The 13,079-nt window shown below is 53.7% G+C and overlaps 1 protein-coding gene across 1 annotated transcript in view; it reads right to left on the bottom strand.

The window, feature by feature from the left end:
- Positions 1–817: 817 nt before the first annotated feature.
- Arfgap3 (ARF GTPase activating protein 3) overlaps positions 818–13,079 on the bottom strand; it is a 44,912-nt gene continuing 32,650 nt past the window's right edge. Inside the window, exons 12-16 of the mRNA XM_078052614.1 lie at positions 8,954–9,085; positions 7,771–7,897; positions 6,765–6,855; positions 3,223–3,344; positions 818–1,830 (exon numbers count right to left, since the gene is read on the bottom strand). Coding sequence (XP_077908740.1) covers positions 1,813–1,830; positions 3,223–3,344; positions 6,765–6,855; positions 7,771–7,897; positions 8,954–9,085 — 490 coding nt within the window. The 3' untranslated portion in view covers positions 818–1,812. The remainder of the gene's footprint in view (positions 1,831–3,222; positions 3,345–6,764; positions 6,856–7,770; positions 7,898–8,953; positions 9,086–13,079) is intronic.

The raw sequence follows: 13,079 nt of genomic DNA, 5'->3' as shown, positions 1-13,079 counted from the left end.
TAGTGGGAAGGGGTAGTGAGGGGGGACAGAGGGGGGTAGTGAGGGGGGTCAGTGGGGGGTGAGAGGGGGTAGTGAGGGGGGTCAGTTGGGGGGGTATAAAGGGGGTGCTCGTGGGAGGGTAGTGAGGGGTCAGTGGGGGGTGAGAGGGGGTAGTGAGGGGGCAGTGAGGGATAGTAAGCGGGGGTAGTGGGAAGGGGTAGTGAGGGGGGATAGAGGGGGGTAGTGAGGGGGGTCAGTGAGGGGGGCAGTGGGAGAGGGTCAGTGACAGGGTAGTGGGAGGGGGTAGTGAGGGGGGATAGAGGGGGGTAGTGAGGGGGGTCAGTGGGGGGTGAGAGGGGGTAGTGAGGGGGGTCAGTTGGGGGGGTATAAAGGGGGTGCTCGTGGGAGGGTAGTGAGGGGGCAGTGGGGGGTGAGAGGGGGTAGTGAGGGGGCAGTGAGGGATAGTAAGCGGGGGTAGTGAGGGGGTGCCTTTGAGGTAGCCATGCTCCACCCCAGGCCCAAATGACAAACAGGGAGGGATCCCAGAGGGGAGGTGACAAAAGCGTCCTTAAGGCAGGGGCTCCCTCAGGCAGGAGGCACCTCACCGGAAACCAACCCGAGGACACTGCCCTGGACGGTGAGGAAGCACCTGTCCACTGTCAGGCCCCGGCGGACCCACCCCCCGTCCCCCTCAGGAAGTGGGAGGAACACCCCAGTTGATGGAGCCACCCACACTAAGACATCGCCCGGGTCTGTGTTGACATCATGGGTCAACGCTGCACCACGGCCTCACCCACAGACTTCAGTTAAAACGAAGCAAAAAAACATGGCCCACGGATCTGCTGCGACTGTTTATTGTATTTAGGAGTCTACAAATTTGAGCTTTTAAGAAAGATTCACAAAATATTCATTTGAAATCACATTTTTGGTTCATCAAATTTCAAATGTTTTATGGCTGAACAACATAGCCCAGTGCCTCTACCACACAGCCAGATTGTCTTTATTTATTGATTCACAAACATTCTGTGACTTTTTGAAAACCAAGATTAAGACAAAAAAATCGTAACAAAGCTATTTCACTACGATGACCGCTGTCTGCCCCCTCGCCTTCTCCAACCGTAATTCTGCCACTGGACTGACTCATAGGCACACGCAGGGGGCTCTCGGCTTTCCCTCCTCATAGATCACACAGCAACACCTCGTCAAAAGACCACATTAACTCCCTTGACAATGTGGAAGCTTAGGTTTGTTAAAAATACTTCCCCGTAGTGCTTTTAACTTTACAGAACATAACAAATAATTTGCAAAGGGACATTATTTTGAAATCACCTCAATATATGAATAAAAACGAACAGTCAATCTGTCAAATCAGACACCAGTCATTTTGGTCTTTCTTTTATTCTCTGCTCCCTTTTCAATGAGATGTGTGCTATGAATTTGTTTCTCCAGGCCAATCCCCGGTCAGTGGACACAGTGCGCGCCCTGCTCCCCGGAGGAAGGCTCAGTCCGGGAGAAGGGGCGGAGGGGACTACAGCCCCACTGCTGGAACTAAAGATTCCTGGAAATTAAAGCGAGGACCCGCTGGGACGTGCCCACAGGGGGCATGCGCAGGACTGGTGCAAATGGAAATTACAATAAGGCTTCTCTCTACATTAAAAATAGGAATTTCTCAAAAAGAAATACTAAAAATCAGAAGTGTATATATACCATGTGAAAAAGTAGCAAAACAATCTTGAAAACTGGTGTGTCTGGTCTTTATCGCAGCCTGAGATGCGGTCACTGGTCCATGAGAAGAGGCAATTTCTCCAGGAAGCGCAGAGCCTGACCTGGGGATCAGGAGCCATAGCGATCCTGGGGAGAACCAAAGCCAGGGTTTGCTCGGGGCTTCCCAACAGCACAGCGCAGCTGATGCGGCTGTTGACCCAGGGCACGAGAGGTGGGGACGGGTGTGTGTGTGTGTGTGTGGCATCGGCACTGACGCTGCATCCCAAGCACAGGGCAAGACACAGGTTGCTGGGCCGACGCCCAGGACATGGGGAGGGTTTTGGGAACCTGCGGGTGGACGTGCTGCAGGGTTTGTCCAGGGCCCATGAGCGTGTGAGGCAGGGGCGTTGGGAAGGTGATGGCCACATGCTGAGCCCTCTGGGGAGGACAGAGGAACACCCACCAGTCTGAAACCCTAAAATTTGGGGCCAGCTGCTGATGGTAGAGAAGTGACTTGCCCTCTGGGCCTCCATCTCTTCACTATAAAACAGTGACATGAAAAGGTGGCGATCTGCACAATGGGGCCACCACCTACCAAATGGGGGTGCTACTCACTAGAAGGGACCCATGTAGGCTCAGCCAACCGAGGAGTGGGAAGCAGCTCTGTGGCTCTGCAGAGAGCCTGGGACAGAGACGCAGTCAGGCAAGGTGACCCCCACAGGGATCCCCACCCTACCCACCACAGCAGCAGCCGCTGGGACTAGGAACCCCCTTGGGGGCACCAGAGACCACTTGGATTCAGTAACCTGCCAGAGCCATGCTTTTTGTTTGTTTTGCGATACTGGGGATTGAACCTGGGGTGCTCCACCACTGACCTGCACCCCCAGCCCTTTGTATTTTTTATGTTGAGACAGGGTCTCACTAAGTTGGTGAGGCTTGCCTTGAACCTGCAATCCTTCTCCCTCAGCCCCTGAGTTGCTGGGATTACAGGCGTGCACCACTGTGCCCAACCAGAGTAGTTTCATGTTAACAGAGTCCTTCTAAAATGATACAAATTAGAAGGTTCCAGAAATAAGCCTTTCACATAATCTGAGATGGCTTTATTTCAGATTCCATCTCTGCTTTATTTAAAAGATTGAAATACAATCTAAATATCCAACATGGGAATAGTAACTAAATTAGATGTTCTAAGGATATAAAATCATAGACTATATAATCCCCTTTTAATTTAATGACTTGCATAGAAATCTGGAACTAAACTATACCAAAATACTAACAGATTTTTTTTCTCTGAGCAGGGGCATTAGTGATGATTTTATAAAAACTTTCTTCTTAATAATTCTCTGTTCCAAACTAGGAGAAAATTAAATGTCATGCCATATCCATGTCATAAGTTAGAGAATTTTAAGCCAATATAGAATTGTGACTTCTGGTTTCCATGAGGCCCTGGGTCACACTGCAGCAAACACACAAAGCAGCAACCCACCACCCACCGCCCTGCGACTGTGCGGGGAGGGGGTCAGAGCATCCCTCACTGACCTGGATGGAAGTCATCACTCCGTTGGCAAACACAGACAGCTTTCCAGCCACGGACCTCACGCCCTGCTTGAACTGCGCCATGTCGGGGGCACTGGGCAGCACGTTGGAGAGGTTGTAATTTCCTGCATACACAGGGCAGATGCCAGTTTGTCCCTCAACCACAGCCAGGACACTAGTGACTTTAGAGGACAAGGGCCGCCCCTCCTGCTTACTCCAAGCAGCTACACAGGAGGGGCCCAGCCACATTCTAGCAGCTGGGAGGAGACACCTGCCCTGGGCACATGCTCTGCTCTTAAGGCTGGTATGGGAAGGGAACATCACCACAGCCACCTAGCATTGGCCGTGGGACCTCAGGGTGCTGGGCAAAGGGTCCACACACGTTCCTGCAGCCAGTGGGCAGGCTCCCAGGCCAGCCAGTGCCTGGATGCTTTGGCTGCCCAGCTGCCCATCACTCATCCTGCCAATGCTCCACCAGGTGCCTCGGAAAAGTGAAGGGACAGTCCTTCCCCAGAGAGCCCTCGGATGTCAGGAGGACAGCGTGGGATGGTCTCGCCCCTGCTGTGAGGCACCTGGGCAGAGCGGGTGGGAGACGGGGGTCCTGGGGTCCTGGAGGAGCCCAGCGTCTTCAGGCCTCCCAGGCTCAGGCGGTAAGTGAAAGAAATGAGGTTGGCAGGAGCCGAGGTGGGTGAGTGGGCAGGGGAGCTGCAGGCCTGCCTGGGGCAGGATTCTAAACAGAGGGCTGAACTGTGCAGGCAGGAGGCCACCGCAGCAGCCCATGGCCATGGCGCAGGCTGGACCATGAGGATTTTTAATGGAACATTATGTACCAATTTCCCTGAAATTGAGACAATCAAGAGAAAAGTATTTCCAAGACTAAAAGAACAACGAATCCAAACAAAGTGCTCTCCACAGATTGCTGCTTCTGAGAAGGGTCAGGGCTGGGATGCACTGAGTCAGTGAGGACTCTGCCTAAGGGACTCAGCCTCCCAGCTGCGATGTCTGACAAATGCTCCGACCAACAGCCAAGCAAGACCTCAGGCCGACTGAGCACAGTGCTCCAGGGCCTCCAGCCATCAAGCCCCACAGGAGAGAGCCAAGGCCTAGACACGAGGGGCAGGCGCTGGGATGAACCGGTCTCCTGTACCCTGGGAGAGCGCGAGCTCTAACCCTGAGCCACCCCCAGCGCCCTACAACTGGTTTTCTTGGAACAAGTATTCTGAGAAGGGCGGGTGGGGCTCCCAGCCACTTTGTTCTCACATGGCTCTCAAGTTACCTGCACTCTGTCACCTGGGCTCTGAGCTCCCCTCTCCCAGGCAGGGCCCAGTCCATGGCAATCCATGTCCCCACTGGCCCTGCTCCCTGGGAGTGACCACAGGCACTGCAGGAGCAGGCTGGCCAAGGGTGCTGACACGCATTTCCCACTCAGCCCTTCCACCCCTGAAGGGACAGCTGCCAGAAGTCTTGGTGCTCCTGGTGGGGACACAGTGGGGGAGTTACTTCACAGGCAGGAGTCTCAACTGGAACTACCTTCCCCTTCTCCCCAGGTTAAATCACGAGGCCCTCAGTTCACCCATACTCCACACACAGGGCAAGCGCCTGAAGCTAAGGAACACAGGACCATTTCTCAAAACCAGCGTTTGCTCTGCTGAATGCTCTCTAAGTAAAAAGTCAATGTTTCCAGAAAACCACGGAATGTGCTGGAGTCCAGGGGGAACCTGGAAGTGCAGGAGGGTGGCCCCAGGTCTGCATCACCTGCCTCCGAATGGGGGAAAGCCTAATAGAGACCACCTGCCTGGGCCAAGTCTAGGGTGGTGGCGCCCCAGGGTGCACCTTACAATGATCTTGAATTGTTATGGACGGTTGTCTGACACAGGTCAAAGAAATCAATGAACCTTTGTTTTCTTACAGGGACAGGATGCAGACAGGGGCTGCCTCAGTCCTCCCGCAGCAACAAGCAGGCCACTGCCATTTGACCTCCAAGAATTTAAAAACAAACAAACAAAAAAACATTTTTAGAAGTAAACCTCCCAGCAACTTGAATTAGGAAACCATCCACGGCTGGGGTGCTTCTATAACCCAGGTATCTGGCCTGAGAAGACCGGCGGTGCCAGGACCCGGCGCGTGCCCCGGAGCTGACCTGAGTGGGCCCTGGGGTAGGTCTGCTGGGAGCGGCCCACGTGCCAGGCTGGTGGAAAGAGGAAGTTGCCTGACAAAGGCCAGGATCCTGAAAGTTCAGAGCACATGGCCCAGGGCCACCCCTGCCCCAGCAGACCTGAGGCTGGGAAACGCTGGTCAGACGGAGATTGAGCAAGACCAACAGCCCCCTCGCTTGAGGTCAGAGGTGAGGCACAGGGAGCCGTGGCCCTGGCTGCCCTGCCACAGTCTAGCAAAAGTCGAGGTGCGGGGCCTGCCCACTCTGGCACAGTGCCTACCTGCCCCCTGTCACCCTGCCAGCCACACACCTGGAGAGAATGCTCTTCCCTGCACAACACATTGATCTATCTGGTGGTGCCCGCTGTACCCCAAGGCACAGTGGGTCTCTAACATGCTCTAAGCCGCATCACAGAAGGCCCTGGACACTGGCAGTCTGTGCTATGGCCTTCTATGTCACTTCTCCATGGCTGGAAGCCACTGAGTCACTCAGTCACCCCTGCAGAGACCCATGACCTTCCTCTGCAGCACACCCAGCTCCCTACGGGTGCCGGGCCTGGAACGCTCGCTGCTGGGGTCCCCGCCCCTCAGCTCTCTTGCTGAGGAGGGGTTCCTAAAGTGACCTCAGAGGACACTGCCCTTCCACGTCAACCACACAGCCTCCCCTCACACCTGTGGCCCAGGAAGCCCATGGCCATGCACCAGGCCCTTCTGCAGCTCGGGGTGTGGAGCAGAAGCCGGAAGACAGGGCTCTGGGCAGTCCCCAAGTGGCTGCACTGAAGCTCACACCTGCGCTCTCAGGCCACCCCCTCCCAACCCAGCCCCCAGCCCTGGGATGAAAGGACACCTGGCGCTGGGGTCCCACCCTGAGGCAAGATAGCATAGACAGGCACTTCTTCACCTGCCGGTCCCTGGATGTTTGACCTTCCTGGGGGATCCCTGTTCTTATGGGCTGCCACCCACCCCTGGGGGCTGAGGCCCATGAGGCACCTGCTGTGAGTCAGACCCGATTGGGTGGCACCGAACACACAGCATCCATCTAAGCTTCGCTGCGACCTTGAGGCTGGCCTTGTGCGTCAGCTGGCGGGAGCCCCGTGTCCCCAGGGCCAGCACCCTGTGGTGTCTGCACACCCACATGTGCCAGAAGACACCAGTTCACCACACGTGCTAGGAGACAGCCTGCCAGGTGCTGTGTGCGCCGCTGCTTAAGTTTCACGATGTAGCCTCCCCAAGAGTGACCCCAGAACAGTAGCCTCCACTTGCCCGGCTTCACAGGACACAGGAGGCGGAGGACGCTTGCTCAAGTATTTTGGGACAACAAAACCCCCAAGGAAACATGATGTGCCCGTGCGGTGGACGCAAGCCACAAGCCGTGTCCGTCAGCCTCTCACCTGCCGTCTGCTTCCTCTGCTCCTCAAACAGGTCAGCGGAACTTATGGAGGAACTGGCCGCCAGCCGCTCCAGCCGGGCCCTGCTCTCGTACTAGGAGAGAGGAGAGGGCCGTCAGGCTCCCTGCAGGGAGCGCAGCAGCAGGAAAAGGCTCCCCAAGGCGCTGCTTCCCCTAGGCTCTTTTCTCCCAGTTACTGTAACTGCCAGGCAGGGTCCTGGGGACGGCACAGGCAGCCAAATCCACTGTGACATCAAGGCCATGTGAGCGGTGCAGGGGGAGAGGCTAGATCTGTGCTGCGTTCAGCCAGCTGCCAGGTATCGCACTATTTTAGAACCGAGCCTGAATGCTATCAACCTTAACTGAAAAAGGCTTTTGCAGTGCTGAGGGCCGAACCTGGGGCCTCAGGTGTGCCGGCAGGTGCTGAACCACCGAGCTACCCCCAGCCCTGCCAGGGACTTGAAAACAAAGCAGATTTTACGGGTGGGGGAACACACAGGAGGCCACTCTATTCTGAAAATGATGGTATTGCTGTGAAATGAAATCTGCAGAGTGGGGTCCAAGAAGCCTCGAGAACAGGGACGTCTAAGAGTGTGGCAGACAGAGCTGCGCCTCGCAACCGCCTGGCTGGGACCTTCCACCCCCGCCACAGCCCCCAGTGCAGCAGGCCTCCTCGGCACGGCCCCAGAGCAACCCGGACATAACGCAGCCGCCCACAAACCAACTGTGTTCCCCATTTCACGATGGCTAAAGATTATCAATGAATTACAGCTGTATCAAAAATCACCTGTCATTCACTCAAACACTGAGGGGAAGAGAAAGGAGGCCCAGCCTCTGCCGCCCAGCACTTGTCTTGCTGAAGTGGCCGGCGATGAGTGGTCAGAAAGGCCTCGCTCCAGTTCTGGCTTGGGCACTCAGCCTGGGGCCTTGGCAGCAGCCCCTCTGCCCCCACCCCCAGGCCTTCTTCCTGCCTTGTGGGGTTCCCTATGAAGGAACTCTCTGGACCTTACATCAGCCTGGGCTTGTCTTCCAAAGTACATGTCTGATGAAATGGCCTTGACGTTACCAAACTTCTTCTGGGCCTCATCTGTGCTCTCAATGGGCTCATAGTCAGGCTTGCGACGAGCAGTAGTAGCTCTACAATTACAATAGTCAAAGGAGTTAAACCAACCTGTGAGGCAGAAATCGCTCTCATCTGTAGAGTGCACATAATACAGTTTATAATTTAAAAATCTAATAGCAGCAATTTTGTAAAAGAACTCAAGGTTACTTTAAAAAGTCTGAAAATTCTAATAAAAAAATCCAAACAATAAAACATTTAAAGGAATTCCTGCCTAAAACAGGTCTGTTGTTTCTTTTCAGTTCTGACGTGTAATTGCGCGTGTCGGACATGACACTGCATACACGGTGTGTGGTGCAGGGAGGGTGCCCACCCCCAGGTGCCTAGACCACCTCTGCTTACACACAAGGGGCCCCTGGATGGGACAATAAATTATACGGTCCTTCATGATCTCTAACAGCTAGAGAGTCCTGTAGCAGGTGAAGGATAAGCAACCTTGGAGATAAAGAGGGAGACACAGCCTGATAAGTTGCAGCCAAACACCTGAGGAGAGTTACGCAGGCCGGACAGGAGGGGCCACCACTGGGCCCATTCACACAGCATCCTGAGAAAGCCAAGGGCAAACCAGGGTACCAAGGCTGTCCACACAGGGCAGCAGGGGCTGGGGGAGGGGGAAATGTTCTGTTCATTGCCTTCGGCGGCCAGTATACAACCGTACATGTTTGCCAAAACCTGCACAACTGTAACCTAAAAAGACGAGAGGTGTGGCTCAGGCCTGTCATCCCAGCAACTCAGGAGACTGAGGCAGGAGGACTACAACTTAGCCCATCTCGAGCAAAAAAAAAAAAAAAGGAAAAAAGAAAGAAATGGGAAAAGTGATGCATCTTGGTCCAGACCACCCAGGGCCTTGGGCTGGGAATCCCAGGGAAGAGGCCTCCTCCTGTGTCTGTCTGAGATCCATAGGTGAGTCTGTGCCTCCAATGAGAATCACTCATTTCACATGAAAAGGAGACTTAAGAGAGACAGGCTTCAGGGACAGTGCTGCGGAAGGTCTCCATGCCTCCCCTCCCCTCCCCTCGCCTAGTGTTCCCCGCTGCATGTGTCCCCATGGCAACCCGGGGCTGTGCTCATACCTGTCTGAAGAGGCTGCACCTTTCACAACCGCCTCTGAGTCCCTGCTGCTCTCTTTCTTCCAGTAGGAATCTGCACTGTCATCCCAGCTGGATAAGGAACCGCCTCTTATCTCCATGGGGTCATCAAAGTACCTGCAGGAACAAGAGGGGACGGTGACATGGGAGGTCAGTGGGGACACCCACTCCAGTTGCAGTCTCTCATTTCCCTGCCCCACATGGCTGTGGCTGACAAACAGCAGCAGACACAAGGCGTCACTTCTAAGGCTTAAGGCTTTTCAAGCGCTGTGCTCAGCCCACCTGTCCCCTCTCTCCCTGCTACTGCAGGGACATAGCTGCGATTTCCACACGGATAACCTCAGGCAGGTGACCCTCCATCAGCCTGGACATCTGAGGCACCACATGGAAGATAGCTCCAGACAATCACCTGCACTGCAGCTGACTTGATGTGCACAGAAATAAACTGATGTGACGCCCTTGAGATTTGGGGCATGTTTACACCGCAGCATGACCTGGCCTCTCCAGGTAGCACATGACATTGCTCAGTGTTATCCTCCACTGGTCGGTCACATATTTCATTTTCTTTAAGTCTAGTTACAAGTAATGCTGCTTGGCCAGGGGAACTGACCCCACATCCCAGCGCATCCCAGCACAGCGCTGCTCAGAGTAGCCCACGATGGCAGTGTCCTGTGTGGTCAGAGCAAGATTTGCCTGGAATAGGACTAGCCTGGAAGGCGAGGTAGACATGACAGACCTTGATAAACAGTGACTGTGCTATGTCAGAGTCCATGGACAGACTGGCCCCCACACCGCAAGGGACTCTGAGGAAAGGCAGGTCCCAGGGCTCAGGGTTTGGAAGGCAGGTGAAGGGAATGCACCCTGCCTGTCCCCAGAGAGAGAACCAGGAGCACAGGAAGAAAGGCCAGTGCCAAGCTCCACCTTGAAAGGAGTTGCACAAAAGCTGGAAATGCCAGGCGCAGGGTGTGAGATGGGCAAGAGCGTGAGAGCCTGCAGGACCCACCTGCTGGGACCCAGGAAACAAGATCTGGGCGGAGGCACAGGGTGCAGGAACAAAGGCTCTTTTTTTTTTTTCCATAATGTTTTTTTAGTTGTAGGTGGATACAATACCTTTATTTTATTTATTCATCTTTTTATGTGGTGCTGAAGATCAAACCCAGGGCCTCACATGTGCTAAGCCAGCACTCTACCACTGAGCGACAGCCCCAGCACCCACAAAGCTCTTTCCAGGCAGAAAAAAGCAAAAGAGGGAGGCAGGATAAGACTGCTGTTGATGGGGCTGGGGATGTGGCTCAAGCGGTAGCGCGCTCCTCTGGCACGCGTGCGGCCCGGGTTTGATCCTCAGCACCACATACAAACAAAGATGTTGTGTCCGCTGAAACTAAAAAATAAACATCAAAAATTCTCTAAAAAAAAAAAAAAAAAAAAGACTGCTGTTGAAGCAGGTGGTGCGACTTGTAAGGACTGTGGAGAAGGCTTCTGCCTGCCCTGGCAAGAGGGCACTAGGAACACATCATGTGGGCTGGGGCTATGGCTCAATGGTGAAGCACTTGCCAGCATGTGGGGGCCTGGATTTGATCCTTAGCACCATATAAAGATAAATAAAAAATAAAGGTGATGTGTCCATCTACAACTAAAATATATATGTGTATTAAAAAAGCAATAATAACAAAAAAAAAACACGTCTTGTTGCACGAGATTCCTCACCGCCGTGCCAGGCTCTGGCTTTCAGCTTGAAGGGCCCTGTGCTCCTGCTGGTGAGCAGTTCAGCATTGTGGGCCACAGCTTGGAGGAACAAAGACAACCCATCTTCAGAAAACAGAGAACAGAACAATGAAGGGATTGGAAGTCACATCAGAGGAAGGGTCCAAAGATGTGGGACACATCCTGGCCTGGAGAGAGGCCCTCCCATGTTTGACAGACTGCTTTTTAAGGAAGACAGACCAATTCAATGAGAAAATGACAAACCACTCAACGAGCACTTAGGAGGGCGGGTACTCTGCTAGGGGACCCAGGTGACTTATGGGGCCTTTCTGCCTGCTCTCATGGGGCTCAGGCCCTGGTTCAGAGAGAGGCTACTGTAAGCTCAGAAACCCAGGGAGCATGTGAGCAGTGCTTCTTCCTGAGCTGCTCCGAGGACGGAGAGTCCATGGGAGGCTGGGTGGCCCTGGAAGGTGCACAGGGGCCTGGGCATGGAGGCTGGAACCTTCTGGTTCTTCACAACACTGAGATTGAGGCACTTACAATTGCAGACTTAGCATCACTCTAAGGAACTAACGCTTTCTTCACACAGCCGAAGTGCTCTTCTTAGAGCGGAGGGCACTGGGCGGTTTCTAAATGGCTGAACTATCCAGGTCAGGAGGCAAGAGAAAGCCACTGCGTGGGTCTCCTGACCAGCATGGCTCAGGCAGCAGCAGCCACAACAGCAGCTTCTCTTCCTACCACTCACCACGAGCAGCACTCTGTGCTCTGGCAACTCGCAGGGGACAGACATCCAGCCAGGCCTGAGCTGCCCTGGGAGGATGGGAGAGTAGGACTGTGTCTCTCCTGGGTACTCAGCAGCCCGGCTCCAGCCTCACTGGTGTCCCCTCCCTGCTCCATCTTTGGTGTCTGCCCTCACACAGTGTCCTCACTCCACCCGGAGCACTCTCCCCAGAGCCCTTGCTGAGAGCCCCTGCAGGCACACTGGTAGAGGCCGAGGAGCCCTTTGGCTGCACAAAGTGCTCCCTGCTCATTTTGAACTCAGTATGTAATTGCATTGTTTATGTCCTGGAAATAATGGAACTCACTAAAGCTCAAAACCCAAGGATGGGCTTGATCTTATTTTTAATAGAAATGACACTCCTTTATAATTCATAATCTGCAAGTTCTAATGGCTAATGAATAATTTGGAAGCAGTAAGAGCTCTTCGTGGCACTAAAATGCTGGATCTCAGAGTCTCTGTGTGCCAAAGAACCTAACTAATAGTGCCACGCTTGACTAACAGTGGTCACCTGCTCACAGAGAACTAGACAGACATTTATGTCCCTGGACAACCCTAGGGTCACAATGAACAATGCTCTAGGGTCTCTCTGGTGGGAGTCCAGGCAGCCTGGTCTACAATAAAACATCGAAGGCTCCCAGGTTCAAAAGGTAAATAACTGCCCCAGGGCAACAAGGGCGGACTCTTCTGTCTAGAGCCCTGAAGGTCCCCAAGGCCACCACCTGGGGCCATGAGGATGGGGGCTCCCAGTCAGCAGGTGAGCCCACTTGGGGCCCTTCAGCCAGGCTGCTACCAGGTGACAGCAGGGTTCACCTTGAAATTTGCTCCTTACTTCCTATGCCACCATCTGCAGGCATCAGTGAGCAGTGAGATTACCACAAGGCGCGCAAGTCAAAGGGGCAAATGCCGGAACCTCCTCCCTGGCTGAACACCTATTCCTGAAGTGGCCAGCGAGCGCACAGCTTCCAAATAAAACTGCAAATTTAATTTCATCCTGTACAAAAGTATTTAAATGCTTTTAAAGGGCATGATTTGGATATAATCCCCAAGTAAACTGAAACCTGGTGCTTTACACAGGTCATAAAAATAGGTAAACATAAACCATGCAGGTCCCTGAAACTAATATGGGAGGCTGTTTTTTTTTTTTTTTTTTTAAACGGGGATTTGAAATAGTGTTAGAGACAGCAGTCTTTTACAAGTCCTTTTCTTCACGCTTTGATAGGGAAATAAATAATTCTACCATGAGTCTAGCTAGCATGTATTTACATCCATCCTCTAGGTGACACACACACCTGTTATACAATGACATCCCTGAAGCCAGTGTCATTGCTAGACAACTCCATGCCCGCCCCAATGCTATGCAGCTTTCCCCAGCTCCTAGCCTGAGGGGGCCTTTGGTGTGGTTAGTTTACCCCAGCAAGAGTGATCAGCCACAGAACTGAGCCAAGCGACTCAGGCTGTTTCCCCATCACAGAGCAGCTAAGCTCACTCGGCCCACAGAGGCCCCGAGCTGCGTGACTGAGGCTCGGCTGCCAGCACTCCCCACGGTGGCTTCACACCAGTTATGCTCATTAGTACCCACACACTCAGGCCACAGGAGCCTCCCAAAGGCATTCTGAAGCAGGAGAC

This window comes from Ictidomys tridecemlineatus, chromosome 6 (genome assembly GCF_052094955.1).
Source record: "Ictidomys tridecemlineatus isolate mIctTri1 chromosome 6, mIctTri1.hap1, whole genome shotgun sequence".
Taxonomy (NCBI): domain Eukaryota; kingdom Metazoa; phylum Chordata; class Mammalia; order Rodentia; family Sciuridae; genus Ictidomys; species Ictidomys tridecemlineatus.
This window is presented reverse-complemented; position numbering and strand designations above follow the sequence as displayed.